Source organism: Lacerta agilis, chromosome 17 (assembly GCF_009819535.1).
Source record: "Lacerta agilis isolate rLacAgi1 chromosome 17, rLacAgi1.pri, whole genome shotgun sequence".
Classification (NCBI taxonomy): domain Eukaryota; kingdom Metazoa; phylum Chordata; class Lepidosauria; order Squamata; family Lacertidae; genus Lacerta; species Lacerta agilis.
In genome coordinates, this window is record NC_046328.1 from 25,217,544 (window position 1) to 25,243,371 (window position 25,828).

General features: G+C 51.6%; 3 protein-coding genes across 8 annotated transcripts; 2 read left to right on the forward strand and 1 right to left on the reverse strand.

The window, feature by feature from the left end:
• The first annotated feature begins 1,576 nt into the window (after positions 1-1,576).
• ARL2 (ADP ribosylation factor like GTPase 2) lies at positions 1,577-5,546 on the forward strand. The gene is made up of 5 exons (XM_033174877.1): positions 1,577-1,693; positions 2,294-2,404; positions 2,574-2,736; positions 4,338-4,418; positions 5,094-5,546. The coding sequence occupies exons 1-5, from the start codon at positions 1,629-1,631 to the stop codon at positions 5,226-5,228; spliced, it is 555 nt and encodes a 184-aa protein (XP_033030768.1). The 5' UTR covers positions 1,577-1,628; the 3' UTR covers positions 5,229-5,546.
• Positions 5,547-7,152: 1,606 nt separating this feature from the next.
• SNX15 (sorting nexin 15) lies at positions 7,153-15,679 on the forward strand. The gene is made up of 8 exons (XM_033135931.1): positions 7,153-7,366; positions 8,661-8,696; positions 9,576-9,696; positions 10,640-10,755; positions 11,197-11,440; positions 12,739-12,903; positions 14,118-14,378; positions 15,360-15,679. The coding sequence occupies exons 1-8, from the start codon at positions 7,268-7,270 to the stop codon at positions 15,464-15,466; spliced, it is 1,149 nt and encodes a 382-aa protein (XP_032991822.1). The 5' UTR covers positions 7,153-7,267; the 3' UTR covers positions 15,467-15,679.
• A 4,909-nt stretch (positions 15,680-20,588) lies between these two features.
• Positions 20,589-25,399, reverse strand: LOC117038820 (RNA-binding protein 4-like). Of its 6 annotated transcripts, none has more exons than XM_033135760.1 (4): positions 25,269-25,399; positions 22,506-23,446; positions 21,638-21,722; positions 20,589-20,684 (listed from the first exon to the last, which is right to left on the reverse strand). In XM_033135760.1, the coding sequence occupies exons 2-3, from the start codon at positions 23,429-23,431 to the stop codon at positions 21,674-21,676; spliced, it is 975 nt and encodes a 324-aa protein (XP_032991651.1). In that variant the 5' UTR covers positions 23,432-23,446; positions 25,269-25,399; the 3' UTR covers positions 20,589-20,684; positions 21,638-21,673. The 6 variants fall into 6 exon arrangements, with proteins under 6 accessions (XP_032991651.1, XP_032991655.1, XP_032991654.1 ...); XM_033135764.1 differs by having other exon boundaries at positions 20,590-20,684; positions 21,638-21,710; XM_033135763.1 differs by lacking the exon at positions 20,589-20,684 and having other exon boundaries at positions 21,098-21,710.
• Between the last annotated feature and the right edge of the window lie 429 nt (positions 25,400-25,828).

Here is a 25,828-nt window from a genome sequence, read left to right on the forward strand (position 1 = left end):
CAAACTCTCGAAAACTCGGAGATTGATTATACAAACTAATGAGGTGCAGCTCTATTTGTTCTTATTTCCGTGGAATGGAGCGTGCCCCGGAAGTGTTCCTGGCCTTGCAGATGTTTATTGGCTAGAGGAAAGATCGGTCAAGAAGGCCACGTGATGTCAAGAACGGCACTTGAAAACTATGTCTGCCTTAGACTTATACTGCAGACTCGTACACTGCGACCAGCTTCCGGATCAACTTTTTTTGCCTCAAGGGCGGAGAGTTCTCCCCAACATGGTTTTCAACGTTGTAAAGAAAAAAAGAAAAAAACAACCTGCCAATTCCAACACGAATGAAGTCTCATCTTCTCCCCTTAGTTCAGGCGAGGGGGTAGGGGTCAGCCTGAAAGTGAGGGACTCGGATACAACAACCATGCAATGTAGTCCTCTGTCATGCTTCATGGATGACAGGTTGAGTTACAACGGCTCTGCAGTGCAGTCCAGGTCTGAAGTGGGGTTGAGGCTGGTGTGGATTTCCAGCCAACCCCTCAACAGAAAATACCTCTCAGGTTGCAGTAAAAATTAATAAACATTTTGCCATTTAGACTCCCTCGGCCCAGATCCAGCGCTCAACCGATGATTTGCCACGTTGCTCTTCTAAAATAGCCAGAAGCGTGTTTGTTTTTTTAATCCATGACTTTATTCATTCATTCATTCATTAAGAAAATGGTGCTTATAGGCCTCTTTCTGTTATCCCGTCTTTCCTTCAGAAGGACCCTTCAGTTTAGGACCTGAATTTAGGGGGTTGGTTGGGGGAAACCATGACTTTTTTTCTTTCCATGGCCAGCTTTCCAAAGTGTGTGGGGAGAGAGAGAGAGAAATTATATTGAATCAGTTTTCCGGCCCTATATGTCAGTCTTCAATTTGCGAGTCTATTTTTTCGCCATGGACCAGGCAGCTTGTCTTCCTTTCCATTGGGCAGGATAGGGAAGGGGCGTGTCCTGGCGAATAATAAGCAATGGAGAGGAAAGTGGCGCAGCGCAGTCGGATAATCTTCCATTAATCTCGACTTCGGGTTCCCGTTTGCACGAGAAGATAAACGAATAGGGACTTTTGGTGGAATTTTAACACATAGTATGCTCATAGGCTGCAATGCAGTGATGCTAATATACGCACTTACCTGGGAGGACGCCCCAGGACTGTATTGGGAGGACTCTATTGGGCTTTTCTGAGCAGACATTCCTAGGTTTGCATTGTCAGAAATTCAAAGAAAGCTCTTTCATAATCCCCGCCCAAAAGTCAAATGAAGAAGCGGACAAGTTCGTTGATCAAAAGTATTTTCTTCTTCTTCTTAGGATTATTTCAAAGCGCTGTATCGAAGCGCATTGTGACTCCCGGCTTTACAATTCAAACCTCAGCAACTGTGCTTCCTTATTGCATTGTTTCCAATGGATTAAAAAAGAAAGAAAGGAGATGGTTGGGGTTGGGAGAAGATCCCTCTTAAGCTGCCCCGCATATGGAGGTTTTGCTAGAGCGGCGGTCGGAAGCCCTAGTTGTACAAAAGCTTATTTTCTGTTCGTACCTCTTTGGCTCCAAAGCCCCCGGCATTCCTGCGGGGGCGGGGCGGCTCCTTCCGCCGGCGTGAGAGGGAGATGGGGCTGCTCAGCATCTTGAAGAAGATGAAGCAGAAGGAGCGGGAGCTGCGGCTGCTGATGCTGTATCCTTCCGTGCGGGGAAGAGGGGCGAAGGGAGAGGGGAAGGGGTGGCGGGGCCGGGAGAGGGTCCACGCGGGGCTTCGCATTCCTCCTCCACCTCCTTTTGCTCCGAGGCGTTGAGCAGGGCCAGGGCTGGGGACCGGGCAGCATTTCTAAGCTCTAGCCTTAGGGTCTTATGAACCTAAGTGGCAAAGGGCGCCTCTGTGCGTGTGCAGAGTGCCTTTGCCTCTCAGAGCCCGTGCAAGCAGAACCCGCGCGCCCACGCACCCCGCAGGGTATATGGCGAGAGCCAGCAGTTTCCTAGAAGACTGCATAGGAACACGAGAAGCTGCCTTATACCGAGTCAGACCATTGGCACATCTATCTCAGTATTGCCTACACTGGCTGGCAGCAGCTGCTCTCTAGGGTTTCATGCCCTACCTGGAGGTGCCAGCAAGGATTGGACCTGGGACGTTTTGCATGCAAAGCACATGCTCTCTGCCACTGAGTAGCAGGCTTTCCCCTTGCTTTGAGATTCCTGAAGGGAATTGAGGAAGGGTGGGCAGCAGGTCTCTTCCTCCTCTTCTGCAATTGTGTCCCTTTAACTCACCTCCCTATGTCAGGGGCCTGGACAATGCCGGAAAGACTACGATCCTGAAGAAGTTCAATGGGGATGAGATCGACACCATCTCGCCCACGCTGGGCTTCAACATCAAGACCTTGGAGCACCGCGGGTGAGGGGCTCCATCCCATCCCCTTTCCCCATAGCTGCCAGGGGGCTGCTGTGACAGGAGGAAGGGACTCCTCTCTGCATTCCTCCCCCCCTTCCTCCTTCATTGCTGGCCTAGACCCTCCCCTTTCCTTCACCCTTTCGTCACCTGGCTGTGGGTCTCCTCTTTGCAGGTTCAAGCTGAACATCTGGGACGTTGGGGGCCAGAAATCCCTACGCTCCTACTGGCGGAACTACTTTGAGAGCACCGATGGCCTCATCTGGGTGGTGGACAGCGCTGACCGCCAGCGCCTAGATGACTGCAAGAGGGAACTCCAGAGCCTTCTGGTGGAGGAGGTAGGAGCCCAGGGTGGCTGGGAGTGTCTACCTGCTCTGCAGCAGAGAACAGAGTGGACCTTGAGCTCTGCCTGGCCTTGGCGCTGCAAGGGTTAACCGGGCAGGGGGATTTGTAACTGGGTGGTAGGACACTTGCTTGGCATGCAAGAGCTCTCCACTTCAGTCTCCAGGTGGAGACCCCTGCTTAAAATGCCTGTTATACCGGGTCCAGTTCAAAGTGCCCCAGTTGGTGTTAGGCCCCAAATATCTGAAAGATTGCCTCCTTACCCACAGACCCTCTCGGGTGCTGATATTGGCAGAGGGGGGTCCCACTGGTAGCTCCTCAACCCCCAGAGCCTCAGCTGGGGGTGGCAGCCTGGGGGAGGGCCTTCTTTGTGGCAGCCCCTAAGCTGTGGAACTCCCTCCCCACAGAGGTGTGCCTGGCCCCTTCATTATACAACTTCTGGAGAATGCTGAAGACAAATTTCTTTACTCTGGCCTTTGATACTTGAGGTGTACGTTTTTAGGATACACCTTTTTCTTACAATTGTAAGCTGCTTTAAACTGTATTTACGGTTGTGTTTTAATGTTGCGACCTGCCCAGGAATCTTAAGGTGAAGGGTAGGGTTTCATTTAGAAAATACCTGAAGGCAGCCCTGTTTAGGGAAGTTTTTAATTTGTGACTTTGTATTGTATTTTAGTATTTGTTGGAAGCCGTCCAGAGTGGCCGGGGAGACCCAGCCAGATGGGCGGGGTATAAATAATAAATTATTATTATTATTATTATTATTATTACATTGCAGTATATCACCAGCTAAACATCGCGACACTACCGATACATCGCAATGTCTGAAATAAGGATAGAGCTATGGAGAAGCATTGGCTGGCTTCACGGTTTTCCACACATTGTGTTTTTTGCAGAACACACACACGTATCATGATTCGTGATATATTGCCAGGACAAAAATTATTAAACCCGATATGGCAATATGGACTTCAAACCGGTTTTGGATGGTATATCGCCCAGCCCTAGTGAAAGGTGGTTAATAAAACAGTAACAGTAAAACTCTGGAGACCCACTTCCAGTGCTTTTTTTCCTAAAGAAAAATGTTTAGGGGTATGCTCCCTGCGTCCCCATCCCCCCGAAAAAAAGCACTGCCCACTTCCTGTCATGGTGAGCCAATCTTCCCCAAGCCCTCCCATCAGCCCCAGTCAGCACTGGGAGATGTAGTCAAAAATGGCTGGCAGATGATACTGGCTAGCTGGCCCACTGGTCTGACTTGGAGTAAGGTTCCTTCCTGTGTCCCTCTTTAAACCCGCCCTTTATTTAGAATCACGAGGACCATAGCTCATGGTAGGCAATGCACATTCTCCTTGCAGAAGGTCCCAGTAGCACGAGGACTAGAATCTTCGTTTGTTTTTAGGGTTATAATAGGTCAGTGGCAGAGCACTTGCTTTGTACGCAGAAGGCCCCGAGTTCGTTTCTCACTGGCATCTCCAAGGAGGACCCTGGAGAGCCTCTGCCAGCCAGTGTGGACCATACTGAGCTTGGTGGACCAATCGGATGACTTGGGATAAGCCTCCCTCCTTCCTAGGTCACCTCTTTGTTTCTGTCTCAACAGCGCCTGGCGGGGGCCACCTTGCTCATCTTTGCCAACAAGCAGGACCTGCCTGGGGCCCTGAGCTCCAGCGCCATCCAGGAGGTGAGCATCACTAGCAGTCCTGGTGAGAGCAGGTGGGGCAGCTTTGGGTACCGGGCAAACCAAAGGCGGGAGGGTGTCTCTCATGGCTTTGAGGAAGTTAATTTCAGCTCAGTTTATTTGGCCAGCAGACCATAAACATCAGATGTGGCATAGCATTATCTAGACCAGGCATCCCCAACCTTCGGCCCTCCAGATGTTTTGGACTACAATTCCCATCATCCCTGACCACTGGTCCTGTTAGCTAGGGATCATGGAAGTTGTAGGCCAAAACATCTGGAGGGCCATGGGTTGGGGGTGCCTGGTTTAGACGACCACAGTATGGACACAATTTTCACCCACACAAATTGTACCTTTTAAAATAAGAGAGTAAAAGGAGCCACGATGAGTCAAGAATGCTTAAAATTACGGACGACTGTATTTTTTGGAGTTGGAGAAGTTGGGAAGCACATCAGCCCTAGCCAGCGCAGGGCTGATGGGAGTTGTAGTCCCAAACATCTGGAAGGAGCCTGCTTTACGAAGGCTGTCCTGCGTGGTGCCCGGCCTGTAGCCTTTCTGGGTGCTGCCCGCCACCTCTTCAGGTGAGCCTGATTTCAAGGCCCACTTGCAGGCTTTCCCTTTGAGCTCACCAGATGCATGGCCCTCACCCCCGCTCCCCGTCTTTCTGCCTCTTTCCAGGCTCTCGACCTCGACAGCATCCACAGCCACCACTGGTGCATTCAAGGCTGCAGCGCCTACACTGGGGAGAACCTGCTTGTGGGTATCGATTGGCTGCTGGACGATATCTCCAGCCGGATATTCACCGCGGACTGAGAGGGGGAAGGGGGAAACAGGCGCAAACACCTCCAGCTCAACTGCTTTGCGTGGCTTAGTAACTTGGAACTGTTTTCCCCTGCCGGGCGTTTTAGGGGCTTGTTTCTTTCCTGGGCACGGCCCTCGTCGAGAAAGCTGCTCAGCTATGTTGGGCAAGAGTGGGGCGCCCCTCTTGTTTCTGTCCTAGGCCTTGAGCCAGGCCCCGCCTGCGGAAGGACAGTGAAGGTGTATGTTTGGGGTCTCCCCAACACCCTAGTTCTCTGTACGGGATCGTGTCATATTAAGAACATGCCAATAAAGCTGTTGTTGTGGCTCTCAGGACTGGCACACTGAATGGGTTCCTAGGCCCTGGAGAAGCCTGGCTCGTTGCTTTCATCTCGGCATGGATGGCTGGGCGTTCCTCTGCCTTGTGTGGGCAAGGAGATCTCCTTGGGCTTGTGCTGGAGGAAATCTAACTGCCGAGGTTGTCTTCTCACTTGCTACCTAGCCATAGCTGTCGACCCTCCCTGCTGTTCCCCACTGCTATAATAAGGGAATTTCCCACAAAAAAGGGAAAGGCTGACAGCTATGTAACCTAGCCCATGGGTCGCCAGTGTGGTGCCCTCCAGACGTTCATTATTATTAATTTATTATAGCCCACCTTTTTATCCAAGAAGCAAAAGGGGGCAAATGCACGGTTCTCCCCAAACTCATTTGACCTGTGCAACAACCCTGTGAGGAACCTTAAATATTTCCCCCCAAAATTCTAAAAAACAAAATGCATAATTTTACCTCCCCGAAAGGCAAAGGGCAGTCCTCACCAAGATGTCAGGCACAGCAAGAGTAGATTAGTACTAGCAGCAGTAAGCTGCCTTTTCACCCTGTGGTTGCCAAAGACTGTTGTGAGCTTTCCCCCCTCAACCTGAAACCACTGCCGCACCCTGGAACATTTTCTAACAGCAGCAACAACAAAAATGATTGCAAATGATCCGTCTTAGTGCGGCAGCTTACATTTTCCTGCCTACGGACATCAGGCAAGCAAGCGTCTTCACTGTCCTCTTTTTGGGTGCAGGCGGAAAACATTTTAATTTAGGCAAGCCTATCTTAAGTTCTCCCAACTTGCGCCCACCCCTACTCCTTCTTTTAGAGGCTCATCCAGATATCTAGATGCTGACATGTTGCTTTTGATTATTTTTAAGTTATTAAACTACTATTATTGATAATTTGGAATTTCCCTGGAAAAGACCCTGATGTTGGGAAAGATGGAGGGCACAAGGAGAAGGGGACGACAGAGGATGAGATGGTTGGGCAGTGTTCTCGAAGCGACTGGCATGAGTTTGGCCAAACTGCGGGAGGCAGTGGAGGATAGGGGTGCCTGACGTGCTCTGGTCCATGGGGTCACGAAGAGTCGGACACGACTGAACGACAAAATTGATAATTTTGAGTATTTATTGTATACCGTTAAAAGAGATTTACTAGTGGTATATAACATTTTGTTAAATAACAAGGTAAATAAAAATAAGACAGTAAAGGACAGGACAGGGGAGATGAATGTGATAAGAGAGGGAGGGATGGTCTGGAAATCCAGGGGAAGGACCAAAAAACAACAACCAAACCGCTCTATTTCTCATTAAAGAAGCAATTTAAGCTGGTCCTCCTTAAACCTCAGGCGCCCCAGCCTCCTGCAAACGTGGTCCCCTTGGAAAGACAGATGGAGCTCCCTTCTCACCGGTTTGACTGCCCACTCCAGGCTTACTATGCAAAACTTGTCCAGCATAAACTGCAGGCCCAGTGAGCCCCACCCTATTCTGCTCCCTTAGTCTTGCAGCAGGACGCAATGCGCGTCGGGCACTTCGCAGAGGAGCCCTGACGCGCGCTATCCGGGCTTGCACTTGGAAGACGCTCCCTCGTCCCTGGAGTATTAGGCAATGGGAGCGACCAACGGGCCGCGCATGCGCTCTGCGGGGGGAGTCCGGGCGCCAGAGCGAAAGGAGGGCAGGAGCCGCCCAGCCCGGCGGTCCTGGATTTAAAGGGGCCGCAGCGCCCGGAGGGGCGGCAGGATGTCCCGCCGGGTGAAGGAGGAGTACCAGCGGCACTACACGGTGACCGAGCCCCGCAGCCACCCCAAGGGCTACACCGAGTACAAAGTGACTGCCAAGGTGAGGAAGGGGCTGCTGCAGGGAGGGGGGGGACCCCGCACCTGGGGAGACGCCTAGATGCTCAGCTGGAGGGATTTGAATCCGCTGCACCTGATCGCCGGACGTCGAGCCTCTGTGCATGTGCAGAGTGCAAGCTCAGAGCACGCTCGGGCAAAGGGGCGGTGGCTTCTAGCTTAGGGTGGGCTACTTTCCCTTGCAGAAGCTTATCGTTCTCCCCTTACCTGGAAGTAAACCCAACTGAGCTCAGTGGGGCTTACATCTGAGTAGACACACAGGAAGGGCCGTGGCGCGGTGAAAAAGTGGCCGCCTTGCAAGCGAAGCATCCCAGGTTCAATCTGCAGGGGCACCTCCAGGTAGGTCTGGGAGAGAGCCCTGCTTGCTGGCTTGAAATCCCAAAGAGCTGCAGCTGCCAGTCAGCGTCGGCAGTACTGAGTTGGTCTGACTTGGTATATTTGGTATAAGGTAGCGCTACTGCAGGCTACATGGCTGCAATCCTGCATGCATCCCTGTAAGTTTCATTGAACTCTTGAGTACATCCAGGCAGGATAACAGCTCCCATCCTCTCTCCTTAACGTGGAAATAATAAGGACTGCCTTCTGGCCCAGAGTGGGCCTCAGCTCTGGCATTTGTGCCCACACCCTGCTCTCTGCTCTGCCCTTGGGGGTTCAGCTGTGTCTCAGTAATGACAGAGATATTTGGATACCAGGGCCCCCTAAAACAGGGAGTAGGGGAAGCCTGTTGGGAGAACATGAGAAAAGCTTACTGGATCAGGTTGGGGGGGGGGACCCATCTAGCCCAGCATCCTGTTCTCACAGTGGCCAACCAGATGCCCCAGAGAGAAACCTGATTCAAGCCTCTTATTCCTTGACTGCTAAGCTTCCTCAGAAGTCTTTTGTGAGGTACCTTATCAGAAGGTTTTCGAAAGTCCCAAATACACTATGTCAAATACAGATGCGCCTGAATCGAGATGCTTGTTGTCCCTCTCAAAGAACTCCCAATAGGTGCGTGAAACAGGTCTTACCCATGCAAAAGCCATGCTGGCTCTGCTTCAGCGAGGCTTTTTCTTTCCTATATGCCTGGTTTGATTTATCACTTAAAAATATTTCCCGCCAGTTTTCTGGAGAGCATAGAGATCGCAGCGCACACTCCACCCCAAGGAAGATGCCCCAAGGAAACCCCACCTTTCTTGGTGCAGGAGGAAAAGAACACACACACACACACACACACGTGTACCCCTTGCTGGCTGCAAATCCCTTGCTCATGCTCAAAATCTCACTTTTTGTCCCCTTTCCAGTTTGTCTCAAAGGTGAACCCAGAAGATGTCAAGGAGGTAGGTCCTTGCTGGGTGACCCAGGCGGGGTGTGTGTGTGGGCATTGCCAGCCACTTCAAAAATGTTATCCATTTTGTTGCTACCCTGTCAAGCCTCCAAGGAGCTCAAGACAAAGTTTCACAAAGCAGGTGGTACTCGGGGGCAATGGGATTACCTAGGGTGATGCTAGGAGGCCTTAGTGCTGGTGGCACACAGACTTGGGTCAGGTTCCTCAGTCCTGTTGAGTTAATTAAAAGAAAGTGATGTTTAACTGGATTTCGAACAAATGTAAATTAATGGTTGCCGTTTGGGATTTTGTTCTCAGTGGCTCATGCAAAGTGCTATTCTGAGCAGTGCTTTTTGATGGATAGGATAGAGAGCACCAGGGAGGAGTTTGGGAACTACTGGTGTAGGCAGTATTTAGCTGCAGTAGGTGGGCCATTACGGGACACGGGTGGCACTGTGGGTTAAACCACAGAGCCTAGGGCTCGCCGATCAGAAGGTCGGCGGTTCGAATCCCCGCGACGGGGTGAGCTCCCGTTGCTCAGTCCCTGCTCCTGCCAACCTAGCAGTTCGAAAGCACGTCAAAGTGCAAGTAGATAAATAGGTACCGCTCTGGCGGGAAGGTAAATGGCGTTTCCATGCGCTGCTCTGGTTCGCCAGAAGTGGCTTTGTCATGCTGGCCACATGACCCGGAAGCTGTACGCCGGCTCCCTTGGCCAGTAACGCGAGATGAGCGCCACAACCCCAGAGTTGGACACGACTGGACCTAATGGTCAGGGGTCCCTTTACCTTTAACTTTAGGTGGGCCATTGGTCTGACTCTGAGGCAGCTTTGTAGATCTTCCACAGGAGAGAGGGCTCTCCAGGCATGGTCCTCATGCCTCTTCCTTCCTACAGATTGTGGTCTGGAAACGGTACAGTGACTTCAAGAAGCTGCACGGGGACCTGGCGTACACGCATCGCAACCTCTTCCGTCGACTGGAGGATTTCCCCCCCTTCCCCAAGGCTCAAGTCTTTGGTGAGGGTCTCCGGCTGGGTGGGAGATGGGCAGCTGCTGGGTCGAGCCAAAAGGGGGGCACATCTGATCTGATATCCCGTCCCCACGGGGGGCCAGCCAGATGCCCCTTCTGGGAAGCCCCTGAGCAGGAGCCGAGCGAAACATGGAATTGGAAACATGGAATCGGAAGGGTCACCCCCCCCCCCCCCGCCGCCGCCCAGTGTCATCCAACCCCAGCTAAAGAATCTCTGGCAAATGGCTGCCCAAACTCACTTTAAAAACCTCCAATGAAGAAGAAGCTTCTGAGGGAGTCCGTTCCACTGTCAGAACAGCTCCTACCCTCGGAAAGTTCTTCCTAATGTTTAGTTTAGCCGGGATCTCTTTTTTCTTGCCATTTTAATCCATTGGTTCGGGTCCTCCGCTCTGGAGAAGCAGAAAACAAGCTTGTTCCATCTTCCATGTGTCAGCCCTTCAGATATTTGAAGGTGTCTAAAGGGCTGTGACATGGAAACTTGCTTCCTTCTGCTCCAGAGGCTAATACAGTAGTGATGAGGATAATAATAAATTACTTGTACCTTACCCATCTGACTAGGTTGCCCCAGTCTATGACCTGAACTTGTGATTCCCAGTAATTTGCTTTTTAAAACCATTTAAATTGTGTTGGGGGGGGGATCACAATATCTTGTGGTAGCAAATTCCACAGCTAAACTGTGTGAAAGTGTTCCTCATTTTATCTACCCCAAATCTCCCATCGTTCAGCCCCACCAGATTTCATTTTTGAGGGTCTGCAGCTGAAAGTTTTGGGTTCTGGTGAATTTTTGCTAAGCCTGAAAAACGGAGGCCTCTTGTGCATTGCTTCAGGGTCGTTGTCGCTGGTACACGAGAGCGGAGGGGTGTGTGTGTGGTGTGTGTGTGTTCTGATCCCCTCACGCACATGACTTGAATCTGTTCCTCTTCTTTGCAGGCCGATTTGAGCCTGAGGTGATTGAGGAGCGGCGGAAAGCAGCTGAGGTCATGCTACGCTTCACTGTGGACATCCCAGCCTTGAACAACAGCCCTCAGCTGAAGGAGTTCTTTCGGGTATTTTTGGCCGGGCAGGTTTTATTTATTTATTGCATCTATTTATTTATATCCCACCTTTCTGGTCCTTGACCGTAATAAAGATTTTACGTACTTACTTACTATATCCCACCTTTTTCCTCCCAAGGTGCTTCAGGTTTGTGGCCATGCCTGCCTCTGTGCTCCGTGAATAAGGAAACACATAGTTAATGGGCCCACCAAGACACACACACACACAGACACAACCCCACAGCAATTTCCAAGTGGTCTCCCTGCCCACTGCCACTACCACTCCAAAAATGGGAAAGCCATCTTTGGAGTTGTGTTTCCTGGGCCCCTCCTTGGTTGCAAAAGTGGCACTGGGTCCTTGCCTGAAGTTTTGCCCTGGTCCTCAAATAAAGGAACCCCCGCCCCCTGCCCAACCGACATTTGGACCCACTCTCTGCTGCTTCTGTTTTTCAGAGTGGGGAGGGGAGGAGACCTCTGGAGAACCACAACCTGCCCTCTCTGCCCCCGCCTCTGATCCCAGTCCCGCCATCCTCGGAAGGAGTGGAGCCAGCGGAGGATGCTCTGGGGTCTGTGGATGAGCAGGTGCTCCTGGACTCCAAACAGGGATGCCTGGATTTGGAGCAGCAGGACGCTGATGTTGCTCCGGAGGCAGCGAGCGAGGAGTTCGGTGCCCTGCAGCCCCGAACAGAGGAAGAAGGTACAGCCTTCTAGAGCTTCGGGAATAAAACAAGACAAGTTGTGGATCTGGTTTGCGTTCTGTTTTCCTCGTGGGGAGAAAGGCACTCTGTACATGCTCAGGCGTGGTCTTTAATTTTTTTCCTTCCTTGAGCAGAGACCATGATAAGGGTATGTCTTTTTGGAGAGAAGAGAAGGGTGGGACAACTAGGAGATATTTCTTCTTCTTTTCCCATCCCTTCTCCCTCTCCTCACCCCCAGAGGGAGCAATGGGGGCCCTTGCAATGATGGGGGGGTGCTGCTGGGTTTAAAACAGCTGAACCTATTAACAGCCTGAGGGCCACAACCTTATATGGGTTGTACAGGTGAAACTCGAAAAAATAGAATATCGCGGGAAAGTCCATTTATGTCCATTTAGGCTTGACATCTCTCGCTTTGCATGTCATGAGTCTATCTCATATATTAGTTTCACCTTTTAAGTTGAATTACTGAAAGAAATGAACCTTTCCACGATATTCTAATTTTTTGAGCTTCACCTGTATCTCAGCAGTTTCCAGATTGCATGCGAGCCGCTGCAGGCTGTACCTTTTATGGTGTTCACCTCCCAAAGCAGGCCTCCGCTAAGGCTTAGCTTGTAAGGACTCATGAAGGTGAGTCATTACAATGATACTGGGGGGGGGGGTCCTTGTGCCCCTTGGAACTGGATAGGAGGGGAAACAATCTGACCTCTGACTGGCGCACTTTCGCTGTGCACCTGTGGAAGATCCTAAAGGCCCTGCGCATGTCCAGAGTGCGCCGTTCCTTCCTCCTGTCTGGCCAGGACCACCTCTGTAGCCTGACCCTCTATTCCCTTTTCCCTTTCCTCTTCTATGAAGAAACCCTTTCTGGGACCCCACATTTAAATTCTTCCTGGTCTCCTTACTGGCCCTAGTAGGACCAACTTGGCCAGTTAGCCCTGGTGATCATTTGATGTCTACTGACTGGGGTTTCCTTCCCCCCCCCCAAATGACCCCTGAATTTTATTGATACTGATTCTGCATTTTATGTTGTATTTTATGCTGTTTTTAAGTCGCATTCTAATCAGTGTTTTATATTTCCTGTTAGCTGCCCTGAGCCCGGTTTTTAAACCAGGAAGGGCGGGGTATAAATAAATTATTATTATTATTATTATTATTATCATCATCATCATCAACATCATTATGATGATGTAGCCTATTTGAGTCCGAGTGCTGAGTGGGCCATTGCAAAGCCTTGTCACTCTAGGCATTTTCTGGGTTGGGGGTTATCGATGCCTTGCACTGATCAGTGTCCCCTCCGCAGGGTGGCCCTCCTCGCCCGCAAAGTGTGGCGACGAGGCCCTGGATGCCCTCTTTGCCTTTGGCGGCGACGAAGAGGAGGAGGAAGGAGAGAAGGGTCTGGGGTCGCCCTCCCGCGGCCCCTTGTCGCTCCAGGAGTTAGCCCTGTTTGATCCCTTCTCAAAGAAAGGTAGGTGGGCTCAAATGCCCAGCGGAGAACAAGCTGTGAAGCTTTAGATAATCAGCAAATGCCCAATTCTGATGTCCAACTCTGAACAGTGTTTCTGGATAACAACTACTGTTTCGTTGAATTCTTCATCGGATAATTATTCAACACTCTTTAGTAGAAAGATATGCAATTTCTTCATTAACCAATCTTTGGTTAATACTCTGGAACAGTGCTCATGCAATTTTATAGTCACTGGCTACATAATTGCATGAGCGCTGTTCCAGAGTATTTTTCATTTTCATGTATATTATATCTATTCGAAAGAAAAGATTGGTTAATGAAGAAATTACATATCTTTTTACTAATGAGCGTTGAACTAATTCGCTGATGAAGAATTCAACGAAACAGTAGTTGTTATCCGGAAACACTGTTCAGAGTTGGACATCAGAATTGGGCATTTGCTGATTATACAAAGCTTCACAGCTTGTTCTCCGCCGGCTAGAGTCTGGCACTGTGATTCATTAAAGGACTTTCAGAGACTTCAGTTTGTTAGTTTTGATGTTTTGAATCATTCCACAAAGTTTTTCATATTGTATTTGTTTCTGGTCATCGTGTCGCTTTTGATATTGCTGACTCACATTTTGCAACACAGGGTTTTGTTTGTTTGTTTACTCATTGTTGTACCAAGGCTCATTTGACAAGAACCTGAGCCTTCAGTGTTGTTGGCCCGGTCCTGTGGAACTCTCTGCCACTGCAGATTCAGCAGGCGCTTTTTGTGTCAATTTTTAAATGCCTGCTGAAAACTTTTCTATTCCGCCGTTATCCATGTAGGCAATTAAGAGCGCATCATTCTGCAATGGTTCATTGAGGTCTTTTTAACTTTTTAATGGTTTCATTGTAGTCATACCTCATGTTACGGCTGCTGCGGGTTACGTCCTTTTGGGTTGCGCTCTGCGCCGAACCCAGAAGTACTGGAACGGGTTACTTCCAGGTTTCGGCACTCGCTCATGCACAGAAGCGCCAAATTGTGTCACACGTGTGTGCAGACACAGTGCTGCGGGATATGAATGCTGCAGGTTGCGGACGTGCCTCCGTAACCAGAGCGTCCACTGTGCGGTTTTTTAATTGCTGTAAGCTGTTGTGATTTAATAATAATAATAATTATAAAACTGCAGCAGTGTGCAAATGTTTTTATAAGTTAATAGATAAATAATGTTTTTCTTGGTTCTGTCCAGACCCCGGTGAAGCCAGCCTCTCCCACGAGGAAGAGCTGGCTGCTCTCGCTGCCTCAGGACATGGAGCAGCGCTTTCTGTCCCCAACGCAGGAGCGGGCCAGGTAGCCCAGGAAGAAGCTGCTGCATCGGACCCAGGCGCTTACCTGACGTCGGCCACAGAGCGCATCAGGCAAGCCTTGGAGAGTGAAGCTGCCAAAGACTACAAGGAGGCTTTCTGTGGCTACCGCAGCGGTGTTGACCTCTTGCTGCAGGGACTGCAAGGTAACGGGCAATGCCTAGTCCCCAAATAATATTCCAGCTCCCCTCCCCCTGGCTTATCCCCATGTGGAGGGCCTGTCTCCAAGAGTCAAGATCCACGAGTCCATGTGGCTTCTAGGAAGTCAGCCCATTTCAACTTGCTGAGGCTTGCTTCCAAGTAAACGTGGCTGTAAACTTTGCCTTTTCCAGGGTCTGTTGAAGCAATCCTGCCCCCCCCCCACTTTAATCTCCTTTCTTTCTTTCTTTCTTTCTTTAGATTTATATACCGGTTGATTGCAAGAAGAAACCTCAAAAATAGGGGGATAAACGGTTTCATAATTTTTGACATGCCAATTTATCACGAATCACGACGTGTGTGTGCACAGTGCAAATATCACAATGCAGCGGGGAATGGGGGCGGGACGGGACGTGGAGCAAGCCTAACACATAACTCCAACCTTATTTCAGACATTGTGATATATCGGTATATTGCAATGCTTAGCCGGCGATTTATCGCGATGATGAAAACCAGATGTTGCCCAGCCATAGTTATCACTGCCTGCTGCAGGCATGAGTTCCAGAGGTTTAACTACGTACAGTGGTGCCTCGCAAGACGAAATTAATTCGTTCTGCGAGTTGTTTCATATTGCGAAAAATTCGTCTTGCGAAGCACGGTTTCCCATAGGAATGTATTGAAATTTAATTCCCACAGGAATGCATTGAAATTTAATTCCCATAGGAATGTATTGAAATTTTCGTCTTGCGAGTCACCTAAAAAATCGCAAAACCCTTTCCTCTAGCGAGTTTTTCATTGCGCAAGGCATTCGTCTTGCGAGGTACCACTGTACTTAAATTTTATCTGCCCTGTTACTCTCCTTTGTTGGGCTTCAGGCCTTCTGCAATGCAAGGCAGGTTGCTCTAACTGCTAAGCCACTGCCCTCCCACTCTTTTGTTTGCCTTGAGGGTTGTAGCCATCAGCCAAGACCCGCTCCTCCCTTCTTTCAGGGGACCCCGACGCAGCCCGCAGGGAGGCTGTGAAGAAGAAGACGGCAGAGTACCTCCAGAGGGCCGAGGAAATCTTCCAGCTGCACCTGAAGCATCTACAGCTGTGAGTGGGGCTTCCAAACCCCCCACTCCACCCGCGGTGGCCGTGCGTCAGCTTGGGAGCAGAATGGCCGTTTGCTTCCTCGGTGACCCACAGCCTCACTCTGGCATAAGCCGCCCAGAACAGATCCAGCCCCTTGACTTCACCCGAACCCTTCCTCACTTTTGTTGGGAACTCAGGCCACACTGTAAAAACAATACATGTTTGTAAATCTTCTTTCCACCTGTGTGTCTCGATTTATTCTCACTGCGCTTGGATGAACATAGAACCTGCTGGATCAGGCCGATGGCCTCCCTTGTCCATCATTCTTTTCTCTCAGTGGCCAACCTGGTGCCTCTTCTATTGAGAGCCAGTGTGGTGTAGTGGTTAAGAGCAGTGGACTCGTAATCTGGTGAACCAGGTTCGCATCCCCGCTCCTCCACATGCAGCTGCTGGGTGACCTTGGGCTAGTCACACTTCTCTGAAGTCTCTCAGCCCCACTCACCTCACAGAGTGTTTGTTGTGGGGGAGGAAGGGAAAGGAGAATGTGAGCCGCTTTGAGACTCCTTTGGGTAGTGATAAAGCGGGATATCAAATCCAAACTCCTCCTCCTCCTCCTCTTCTAGGAAAGCTCCATCAAACTCAGGAACTGCATGTGTGAGTTTGGGGGGGGGGGGAGAGAAAACACCTCATGCAGGCAGTAGCTTATAAATTACAGCAATAAGATTTGTTCCAACAAAATTTTATCCCCCCAGGAGCTTTCCACGTTTTAAAACTTGCTTCTCAATGAATTAAACTTCTCCTTGTCATTTTCACAGGCTTATACAGGGCGAGTCCTTTAAAAGAAGCCCCGTGGATAGAGTACACATGTTCCCTGGGGCCTCTTTTAAAAGACTTGCCCTGTACAAAACTTGCTTCTCCAATAATTTATAGAGATTTCCAGTATTTATGTTTCACGTCGTTCACTTTTTCAGTTATGCATCCTTTTTCCTGTCGGCAACTGACCCAAGTCATTGGAACAAATCTTATTGCAGCGATTTATAAGCTATTGCCTTCACAGGTGGTTTTCTTCGAGGAAACCTGCAAGCAGGACTTGAGCACCAGAGCCCTCTCCCCTCCCGGAGGCAGGGCAGAGCCATCCTGCCTAATAGCCATCAATAGCCTTTTCCTCCATGAATTCGTCTAATCTTCTTTTAAAGCCATCCAAATTGGTGGCCATCACTGCCTCCTATACGTCAGATATGTGCTGCATGATTTTTTTTTTAAATCTGCCCTGAAGCCTGAATCTGCCCAGGAACTCGGTTAGCTTTTGGTTCTCTTCCCACCTAGGGAACTTTAATGCGAGAGAGGAGAAAGTGCATTTTGTGAAACGCACAGCTGAAATTGGGGGAAGGGGCCTTTGTGTTCCAGGGCCCAGCCTGTTCCTGCGATTGCCGTCTGTTTTAACTTGTTTTTAATTCAGAATTTTCGCTTGTAACCTGCCCTGGGACCTGCTAGTGAAGAGTGGGCCATCATAATAATTAACAACAGTAACAATCTGCGGGTAAGAGGGGGCAACGGAGACCAATAGGATCCGTGTTTACTTAGAAACAAGGTCCACAGAGTTCATCAGTAGACTCCAAAGTTAAAATGTGCAGAGGGTCACATCCTTAAGACGTCTTTACAGTAAGCTATTTCTTAACAAATGTTCAGGAAGAGAGCAGGAATCGGCCCATTGATAGGACGGATCTACTTAATCCAAGCCAAGAGGTGGTTCTTCTTCCAGTTAATTCTCCCTGGCATCACATCATAAAATCCACTCTTCCAAATTTCAGAGCTATCAAGTGAAAAATGCTCTATAAATTATAGCTCTTTTAAAATATCAGGAGGCAGTTTCCCCCCACCTCTTCACGTACCAAAGAAGGGTTATTTGGGGGGGGGGGAGAAGTGTTGTGAGGCTTTGGGGCTCCGCCTGCCCACCCAAACACACTACACTGGGCTCTTGTCCCATGGTAGGGAACCTGGAATCTGGGGTTGTAGTTCCTGCATTTGACAGGGGGGAGGCTAGATGAGGGGGGGCCTGATCTTTTTGGCCTGAGGCCTGCATTCATCTTTGGGTCCAAACTTTTTTGGAGGAGCTGGCGATGAGGGGAGAGAGGCCACAAAAACACAGGCCCACCAAATTGACGTTTCCTTCTTCTCAGTTTCAAGGGAGAAGGCCTGATAGGCATTCTGCATCACTAGGGTGACGCCCCAGCAACTAAAACCCGTTCCAGACTGTACTTTGGGTGCTTCCTTTCTGGCACACATATGATGGGGGGCATGCTCTAGGGCAACCTGTTATCCCCCTCCCCAGATGTCCTCAGACTACAACTCCCATCAGCCCCAGCCAGCAGGTACTGCCCGCCCCTGAAAACATACAGCTATTCCCCGCCCGCCCCCCCCACAAGAGCCAGTGGTGGTTAAGCCTGCCAGACCAAGACCTGGGAGACTAGAGTTCAAATCCCCCACCCAGCCACGAAGCTCACTGCTTCTCAGCCGAATCTACCTCACAGGGTTGTTGTGGAGATTAAATGAGGAATGGGAGAGTACACCACCTTGTTGAGGTCCTTGTGGAGGTTAAGGTGGAGTATAAACACAGTAATAGTGAAAAACACAAGAGTGCAGATAATTCTCAGCCGCCGTGCTACGAAAACGGGTGAGTTGTTTCAGGCCAAAGAAGTATGGGGCACGGTGGGGGGTGTCCCCTCTCACTGCCAGCAGTCAACCGAAGTAGGGGACAAGGAAGCAAAACACACAGTCACAGGCACCATTTTTAAAAGCTGTTTTAATTTCTCAGGTGTTCCTCGGTGGCTCCTTGAGGTTTCAAGGCCCACTCCCCAGGGCCTACGAATAGCTTAGGAGTCAAAAGTGGCCCTCCAGGCCCTGATCTAACCCTCAAGATTATCCCTAAGCCCTGCCCCTTTGCCGAGCCCTCTTCAAACGCTTTCATTTCTTGGCCAGGATGCGTCCCTGAACTCTGGTAATGTCCGGCGGATGGAGAAGATGGGCTGTGGAAGCTTCTCACTTTTCACATAGCCGGCAGGTAGCTCACTTGCTCCACCCAATCCCTGCTCACCTGCCTCCTCTGCTCTGCCCCTCCCCCTGGCAGGTTGGGCAGCTTCCTTTTTGCAATCACTGGGAGTTACGCATTAAAAGCATTTTCTCCTAAGGAGTGGAGTAAAGAGCGTGCTGAATCAGGCCGAAGGGGGCCCATCTAGTCCAGCATCCTGTTCTCACAGTGGCCAGCCAGGTGCCTCCACTGGGAAACCCTCAAGCGGGACATGAGTTCAAGAGCAATTCTCCCCTCCTGTGGTTTCCAGCAACTGGTATTCAGAACCATTGCTGCCTCCCACCATGGAGGCAGACTAATGGCCATCATGGCTTGTAGCCACTGGAAGCCTCCTCCTCCTCCTCTATGAATTTGTCCAATTCACTTTTAAAACCATCCAAGTTGGTGGTCATCACTGCCTCCAGTGGAAGGGAGTTCCAAAGTTTAACTGTGTGCTGTGTTCAGGACCTTGCCCTTAATCTTCCAACGTTCAGCTTCTGGGATGCCCATGGCTTCCAAAGGAGGGATAAAAACTTTTCTCTATCCTCTTTATTCCCCTACGGTGCTGCTACATGTGGGAAGACCGTGCAGCAGCAGCAGAAGCAGCAACCACTAGGGAAAACTCCTGCTTCTTTCCCTCTCGGGTCACCTGCTTCCTCTGCTTCCTCTTCCTTCCCTCAAAGCACCTGTGGGAGCTCTCCGTACCTGGCCAACTCCAGGGATCTCTGACCATTAGGATGCGCTGCCGGCTGGAGTCTCAACTGGAGCGAGGGCCACATGGATGAAAAGCCATCTCTTTGGGGGTCCTTGTGCCAACCTGCTTTCATTGTTGCCCAGACAGGAGTTCATGCCAGGAAGTGAAACCCACACAAGCATAGGGGGGGGTCATAATTCTGTGTCCTACAAGCCCCAGCCAAGCCAGGGAGGTGCAACTCGCCTCTTGTGGTACCACAGCTCAAAGGGTGAAGCTCAGGGCCTCACTTGGAGGATAAGGGGGAACCCAGGGAGGAGGGAAAGCAGGGGTCGGGGGCACAAATACAGTTGTATCTTGGTTATTGAATGACCTGGAACTTGGACGTTTTGGCTCCCGAACGCCGCAAACCCAGAAAGTGGTTGTTCCGGTTTGCGTACGTTCTTTTGGAACCCGAATGTCCGGCGGGGCTTCTGCAGCTTCCGATTGGCTGCAGGAGCTTCCTTGCAGCCAATCAGAAGCAGCGATTTGGTTTTCTGAACGTTTTGGAAGTTGAACGGACCTCCCGGAACGGATTCTGTTCCACTTCCGAGGGAAGACTGTATTGCTTTGTGAGGAGGAGATGGGGATGGAGGTGTCCCCCCAAGGGATCCACCGACATTTGTCTCTAGCCTCTAGCTTCTAATGACTGAGGGTCCCCAGAAGCCACACCCAGAGGACACCGAAGAAAGGTCACCTACAAGCTAGTGGGGTGGGGTGGGGGGAGTTTGGAGCTGAAGGCTTCTCCTGCAAGAGCTGCTAGCCACCCACCCTTCCAGCTTCGGCTCCGCAAAGGACCACCCCTCCCTCAGCCCCAGCCGGAGGGTGGGGGTGGAGAAAGAGTTCGCTTACCTCATAGGCTTCCCCACATCATGAGGTCCCAAGTTCAGGTCTGGCTCTGCTGTCGGGGGATCCGTCAGCTGACAGCAGGACAAAGAGGGGTCTAAAACAAACAAGTGGGACCAGGCAGCTAGGGGACTATTTTCTTTAGACCTCGGAGGCTCCGTCCTTCTGCTTTCCTTTCAGAGAGACAAAGCCAACCCTTTTGGGCAGAGCAAATGGGAACCCAAGGACAGGACGGCTCTGTCTGAGCCTGGCTGTCTCTCCTAAACAAGACAACCCCAGCTCTCTCTCCGCAGAAAGAACCAGACCGGGCACCCCAGCCCAGGGGCAGATCACGCCCGCACCCTCCTCGAGTGGTCTTTCCGCCTGGGGGGAGGATGGCGAGTGGAAAGCATCTTATGGTAGAACCCTAACCCAGACCCCCCCACACCCTTTCCAGGCCCCTCGCTCACCCCTGCCCAAACACCCCATTCCTTCCCAGCGCCTACGCTACGAGTGCAAGAGGCCGAAGGTTGCAGGAGTTTCGAGTTCTTCTCGGCTGGCTGGTGGCGCAGAGTCGCTTCGGGTCGGCTCTGCCTGCCCGAGGTCGCCTTCCAGAAGCAGCTGTCCACAGAAAGAGAAAGTCAATGGAGGGAGGGAAAAACAGGGTTTTTTTAAAAAAAACACAAGATGCCCAGGCCAGGCTGCGTTAGTCAGCCCCACAGATGGGAGCCAGAATTTGCTGCGGATTTGACAATCTCCGGGCGAGACGGACGGACGGACGGACGGACGGAGTTAGTGGCGGCAAAGAGAGAGGCAGAGCCCAAAGAGAGGATCACTCTTGAGGGGAAGCAGAGGGAGGGAAGGCAGGAAGTAAACTTGGGGGGCGGGGGGGGGATGCGGTAGAGATGCCGGGCGGTGGATATCAGCAAGAATGGGCAATTCCCTCCCGCACCATGCAGAAAGTGGGGTGGAGGAAATCGAAGGCAGAGGCCAAGTCGGACGGCTGGTGTAATTTCACGACGAGATGCGAGAGGTTCTGTAAAAGCCATTTAATGATCGACATTTTAAAAAATAAGGGAAAAAAGCAAACGAGTTGCCACGACAGGAACAAGCTCCATTAACCGATTGTACAAAGGCAACAAACAGAACAGAACAGAACGGTACCCAGGAATACAGCAGAAGCAAAAGGAGGCCTCGCTCCCTGGCTAAGGAGCCCGGCAGAAATCTAGGCAACAAGGGGATCAGAGGTTCGGCAGGCAGCAACACCACGGGGGAAGCAAAGAATTAGCCGGCTAGAGTTCGGAGGTTGGCAAACACCCGCTGCTCCGGGCACGAGGAGAGTTCAAAAAAAGCGGGCACGTTTCTACGAGCAAAACCGTCTTCAGCTCACGGCGGGTTCGAAAGGCGGGGGTTGGTGAGGCAGGCGGCGGGTCTTCGAAGCAGGTTTTTTTTAAACAAAACGGTAACGACCGGATCAAAAAAATAAAAAGAGGGAAAGAGGGTGAAGGAAGAAAAAGGCGAGAGGGCAGGAAGGACGGAGGGTAGGGGGTAAAAAAAAGTGCAGCATCACCAACCTTGGAAGGAAGCTGGAGTAAAAAGTCAGCGTGTGATCAGCAAAGGGCCTCACAGACACTGCGGTGGCGATGCCTGCAAAGAGATCTACACAATTCAGGTGCATCCATGCGTGTGCGTGTATGTGTGTGTGTGTGTATACACACAGACGTATTAAGTGTGCATCATATATACACAGAGGTTTGCATCCTATGTACTGTATTTCGAACAGGCAAACAAAGAGACATGGGGGTGGGCACGATCTCGGACTCCGTGCGCACACATACACACACACACACCAGCCTGCCAGCTATCCGAGAGCCCACCTTGCTGGGCTGATCCCACAACCTCCCAACTTTCCCTTCCCTCCAACATCTGGAGGGCAACAGCTTGGCAAAGCCTGCCCTAAACAGTAGCTGACAGCCAGGACAGACAATACTGGGCTTGTGTCAACTGTGGCCCCCCAGGCCTTGATCTGGCCCTCAATATCCTCCCCAGGCTCTTCCCCTCATTGAACCCTCCTCAAATTCTTTCTTTTCTGGCTAGAAGGTGTCCCTGCTTACCCCTCGCGCGCTGGGAGAAGACAGGGTGCAGAAATCAAATGCCCACATCCGGGTAACACACTATAATAATAATAGTAATAATAATATAACAACTTATTATTTGTACCCCGCCCATCTGGCTGGGTTTCCCCAGCACTGTAGAGCTGAAGCCCGGGAGGTGGGGTGTTTCTGAACCAATCCCTTCTCCTGCCCACGACCCCCTGCTCCCTCCCACCCCGCCGCCACCCCCCATCCCAAGCAACCAAGGACGTCCAGACACTTACTGCCAGAAAAGGCACACCGTGCTCAGAAGGTCTGCGCATACTGGGCGGCGTATGCGCTGGCGTACCTCTCGTAGTACTCCGCCACGTTGTAGGCGGTTCCTATACTGTACTGGGAGTATGTGGCGGCAGCGGCAGCAGCGGCTGCGTACCCTGGCTGGCTGTAGGCCGGGTTGTAGGTCTGGTTGGCGGCGGCGGTGGCGGCAGCAGCTGCCGCCGCAGCAGCAGCGGCCGCATAGGGGTCGGCGTACTGGGCCACGACGGCGGTGGAGGCAGCTGTCCGCCTGCCCACGGGGCTCCTTTCCCTATAGGCGGCAGGGGCAGGGGGCAAGGCCCGGTCATAGGCGGCCCGGGCCCGGTCGTAGAGCTCGTACGAGTAGCGGTCGCAGTACTCCCTGTCGTACCAGGCCCGGGGGCAGTAGGGGGTGTAGGCCGGGGGCGGGGGTGGCAGCCGCCCCCTGGAGAAGTAGTAGCTTGGAGACGGGGGAGGCGGGGTGGGCACCGCCGCCGCCGCCGCCGCTGCCCCCTTGGCGGCCCGCAGGGAGCTGTTGCTCTTGGAAAGGGTGACGAAGATTTTCTGGTCCTCCAGAGGGGTATCGTTGAGGTTCAAGATGGCGTCCATCGCCTCCCTCTCCTTGGCCATGTGGACAAAGGCGTAGTTCTTGACGATGTCGCACTCCACCACTTTGCCGAACCTCTCGAAGAGCTGGCGGATCTGGGAGGTGGTGGCCTTGGCGGAGACGTTCCCCACGTAGATCTTGGTGGCGTTTCTGATCTTGGAGGTGGCGTATTCCACCGTCAGGTGGGCCCCGTAGAACTCGCTCTTGTGCAGGGCGCTGATGGCCTGGTGGGCCTCGTCCTCCTTCTCCATGTGCACGAAGGCAAAGTTCTTGAGGATGTCGCACTCGTTCACCTGCCCGTACTGCTCAAAGAGCTTCCTCAGCTCCTCGGCCGTCACCACGGGAGACAGGCCCCCCACAAAGATCTTCACCATGGCGGGTGAATTGTCCTGAGGGCGAGGAGGAGGGAAAGGGGTCAGAGCAGAAGGGAAAGGCACTTCCTTATCCCTCTCACATGCAGAGGCATCCATTTCCCACCCCTGTCCAACAGATAAACAACTATTTGACTTTTAGAAGGCACCTGAAGGCAGCCCTGTTCAGAGAAGATTTTAATGGTTGATGTTTTACTGTGTTTTTAATATTTTGTTGGAGGCTGCCCTGAGTGGCTGGGGCAACCCATTCAGATGGGTGGCATATAAATACTATCATCATCATCATCATCATCATCATCATCATCTCCACATCTGTAGGTATCTGGTTTTTCCTCCAAGCCTTGCCCAACCTGGTGCCCCCTCCAGATGTTTTTGCCTACAACTCCCCCTCCAGGTGTTCAGCCCAACTGAGCACATCTAGATGGCACCATGCTGGAAGAGGCTAGTCAACACTGGCAGGCAGCGCCTCATCGGGGCTTCAGACATTTCTAGCCCTGCTTGGAGATGCTGGTGGGGATTCAACCTGACGCCTTCTACATGCCAAGCAGGGGTACTGCCCACTGACTTACAGCCCCCTTCCAACTTACTGGCTGGGTTATTGAGATCAGTCATTGTTTCACAGCACATTTTCCATTGTTTAGAGAGTTGTTACATCTTGTTTTTCGTCTATTGTTATTTTAACTCTTTGAATTTCTTACATTACTTTCCCCCCCCTTACTGCTAATTTTATTGTTTTTCATCTTTTTGTAAATTGAAGTGCCTTTAAAAAAAAAAAAAAAACAATCAAGTGGTGTATACATTTTATGAAATAAACCAATTGTTCTACTTGTTCAAAAGATTAATTCAACAGATAAGGATATTGAATATTGGTAGTTGTAGAGGTTAGATTGTTGGACTAGGTCCTGGGAGACCAGGATCTAAACTTCTGCTCAGACACCAAACTCACTAGGTGACCTTGGGGCCAGTCATTGCCTCTCTCTCTCTCATCCCAACCTACCTCACAGGGTTGTTGTGAAGATAGGATGGGGAGGAGGAGAATCATTTGCATGCCACCTTTAGCTTCTTTGAGCAACTGCAGTACAATTGCAGCAATAATAATTTAAAAAATTGCATTGTTCTGCTTATCTCTGCTAAACAGATATATTCAACAGAGATGGACTATTTTGATCTCGGTCACCGGTTCATGAGATATTTTGCAATGTTCTATATCTGGTTCTTCCAAGAGATCTACCCTAAACTGCTAGGACCACAATCTGGTGGAGAAGCACATGGGGCGAGTTCAGTGAGCGTCTCCCAAAGGTGCCCCAATTTCCTCCCCTTGCCCCAGAGAAGCCCACTCTCCCCCACCCGTCCAGCACCCCACAAGGTTTGCAGGGCCGGTGGAACCCAGGCAGACCCCTCCCCACCTTCTGAACAGCAGAGCAGGGATGATGGGGAAACACCCCGCCCCCCAATGTCACCCTCCAGATGTGCTGCCTGCTGGCCTCCAATGCCCTACAGCCCCAAGCGGGGCGCAGGGATGTTGGTGATGGGAGCCGCATCTGGATGGACCACAACGTCCTCCATTCTCGCCTTGCCGCTTGGATGCAAGGCTCCTGCCTCTCCTCGACGGGGTGGGGTGGGGTACATTGTCCCTGGCTCTCGGGTCCATCTCTGGCGGGGGAGGGCACAAGAAGGCGACCCCCACCCACCCCACCGGGCACGTGGCTCCATCCCAGCCGCGGACCTGGGGGTAGGGGCGGGAAAGGCAGTTTGGGGAACCGTGCAAGGCGTGGGTTTTTGCACTGGGGGGGAGGGACTCCGATGCGCCCCCTCCACCCCCACCCCCCACCTCACTTACCTGCCGGTCTCCGGGATGCTCTGCAAAGCCAGATTGCCTCCCCGCCGGGCTGGGATGGAGCGGCCTAGGAGGACTGCGCCATGTTGGACTGCTGCTCCATCACGTGGCTGGAGTGGGTGGGGGGACACACACAGAGAACGAGCGACCCGCCCCAGAAGCTATTCGTTGGGGAGGGGGCGCGGCTGCTCCTCCCTAAGGCAGGCTTTGCACGTGGGAACGCGCCCAGCCTTTGCACGAAGGGCGCACCAAGGTCCTGCAAACAGCAAAGCGAGGCTGCTCTCTGCAGCTGCTGGGGGAGGGAGCCCGGCGCCGTGAGCGAGGGTGAGGCAGTGACGCATAGTGGTTAGAGCGCTGGCTTACTAGGACCTGGCAGACGCGGGTTCAAATCCCCACTCACCCCTGGGTATGACTTTGGGGGCCGGTCACTGCTTCTCCGCTTAACCTACCTCACAGGGTTGTTGTAGTTGTGGGGTAAATTAAATGAGGAGGGGGAGAACCCTGCGCACCACACCCGGAGCTCCTTGGAGGAAAAAAGGTGGGCTAGAAGTGGGATTCATAAG

Excerpts from the sequence above, each read along its gene's own strand:
- LOC117038820 (XM_033135760.1), bottom strand. The coding sequence starts at position 23,431 with ATGGTGAAGATCTTTGTGGGGGGCCTGTCTCCCGTGGTGACGGCCGAG. Across the intron at positions 21,723-22,505 it reads GTGGCGGAGTACTACGAGAG|ATCTCTTTGCAGGCATCGCC; the intron begins GTACGCCAGCGC and ends TGAATTGTGTAG.
- SNX15 (XM_033135931.1), top strand. The coding sequence starts at position 7,268 with ATGTCCCGCCGGGTGAAGGAGGAGTACCAGCGGCACTACACGGTGACC. Across the intron at positions 7,367-8,660 it reads AGTACAAAGTGACTGCCAAG|TTTGTCTCAAAGGTGAACCC; the intron begins GTGAGGAAGGGG and ends TCCCCTTTCCAG. Across the intron at positions 8,697-9,575 it reads ACCCAGAAGATGTCAAGGAG|ATTGTGGTCTGGAAACGGTA; the intron begins GTAGGTCCTTGC and ends TCCTTCCTACAG.
- ARL2 (XM_033174877.1), top strand. The coding sequence starts at position 1,629 with ATGGGGCTGCTCAGCATCTTGAAGAAGATGAAGCAGAAGGAGCGGGAG. Across the intron at positions 1,694-2,293 it reads GAGCTGCGGCTGCTGATGCT|GGGCCTGGACAATGCCGGAA; the intron begins GTATCCTTCCGT and ends TCCCTATGTCAG. Across the intron at positions 2,405-2,573 it reads AAGACCTTGGAGCACCGCGG|GTTCAAGCTGAACATCTGGG; the intron begins GTGAGGGGCTCC and ends TCCTCTTTGCAG.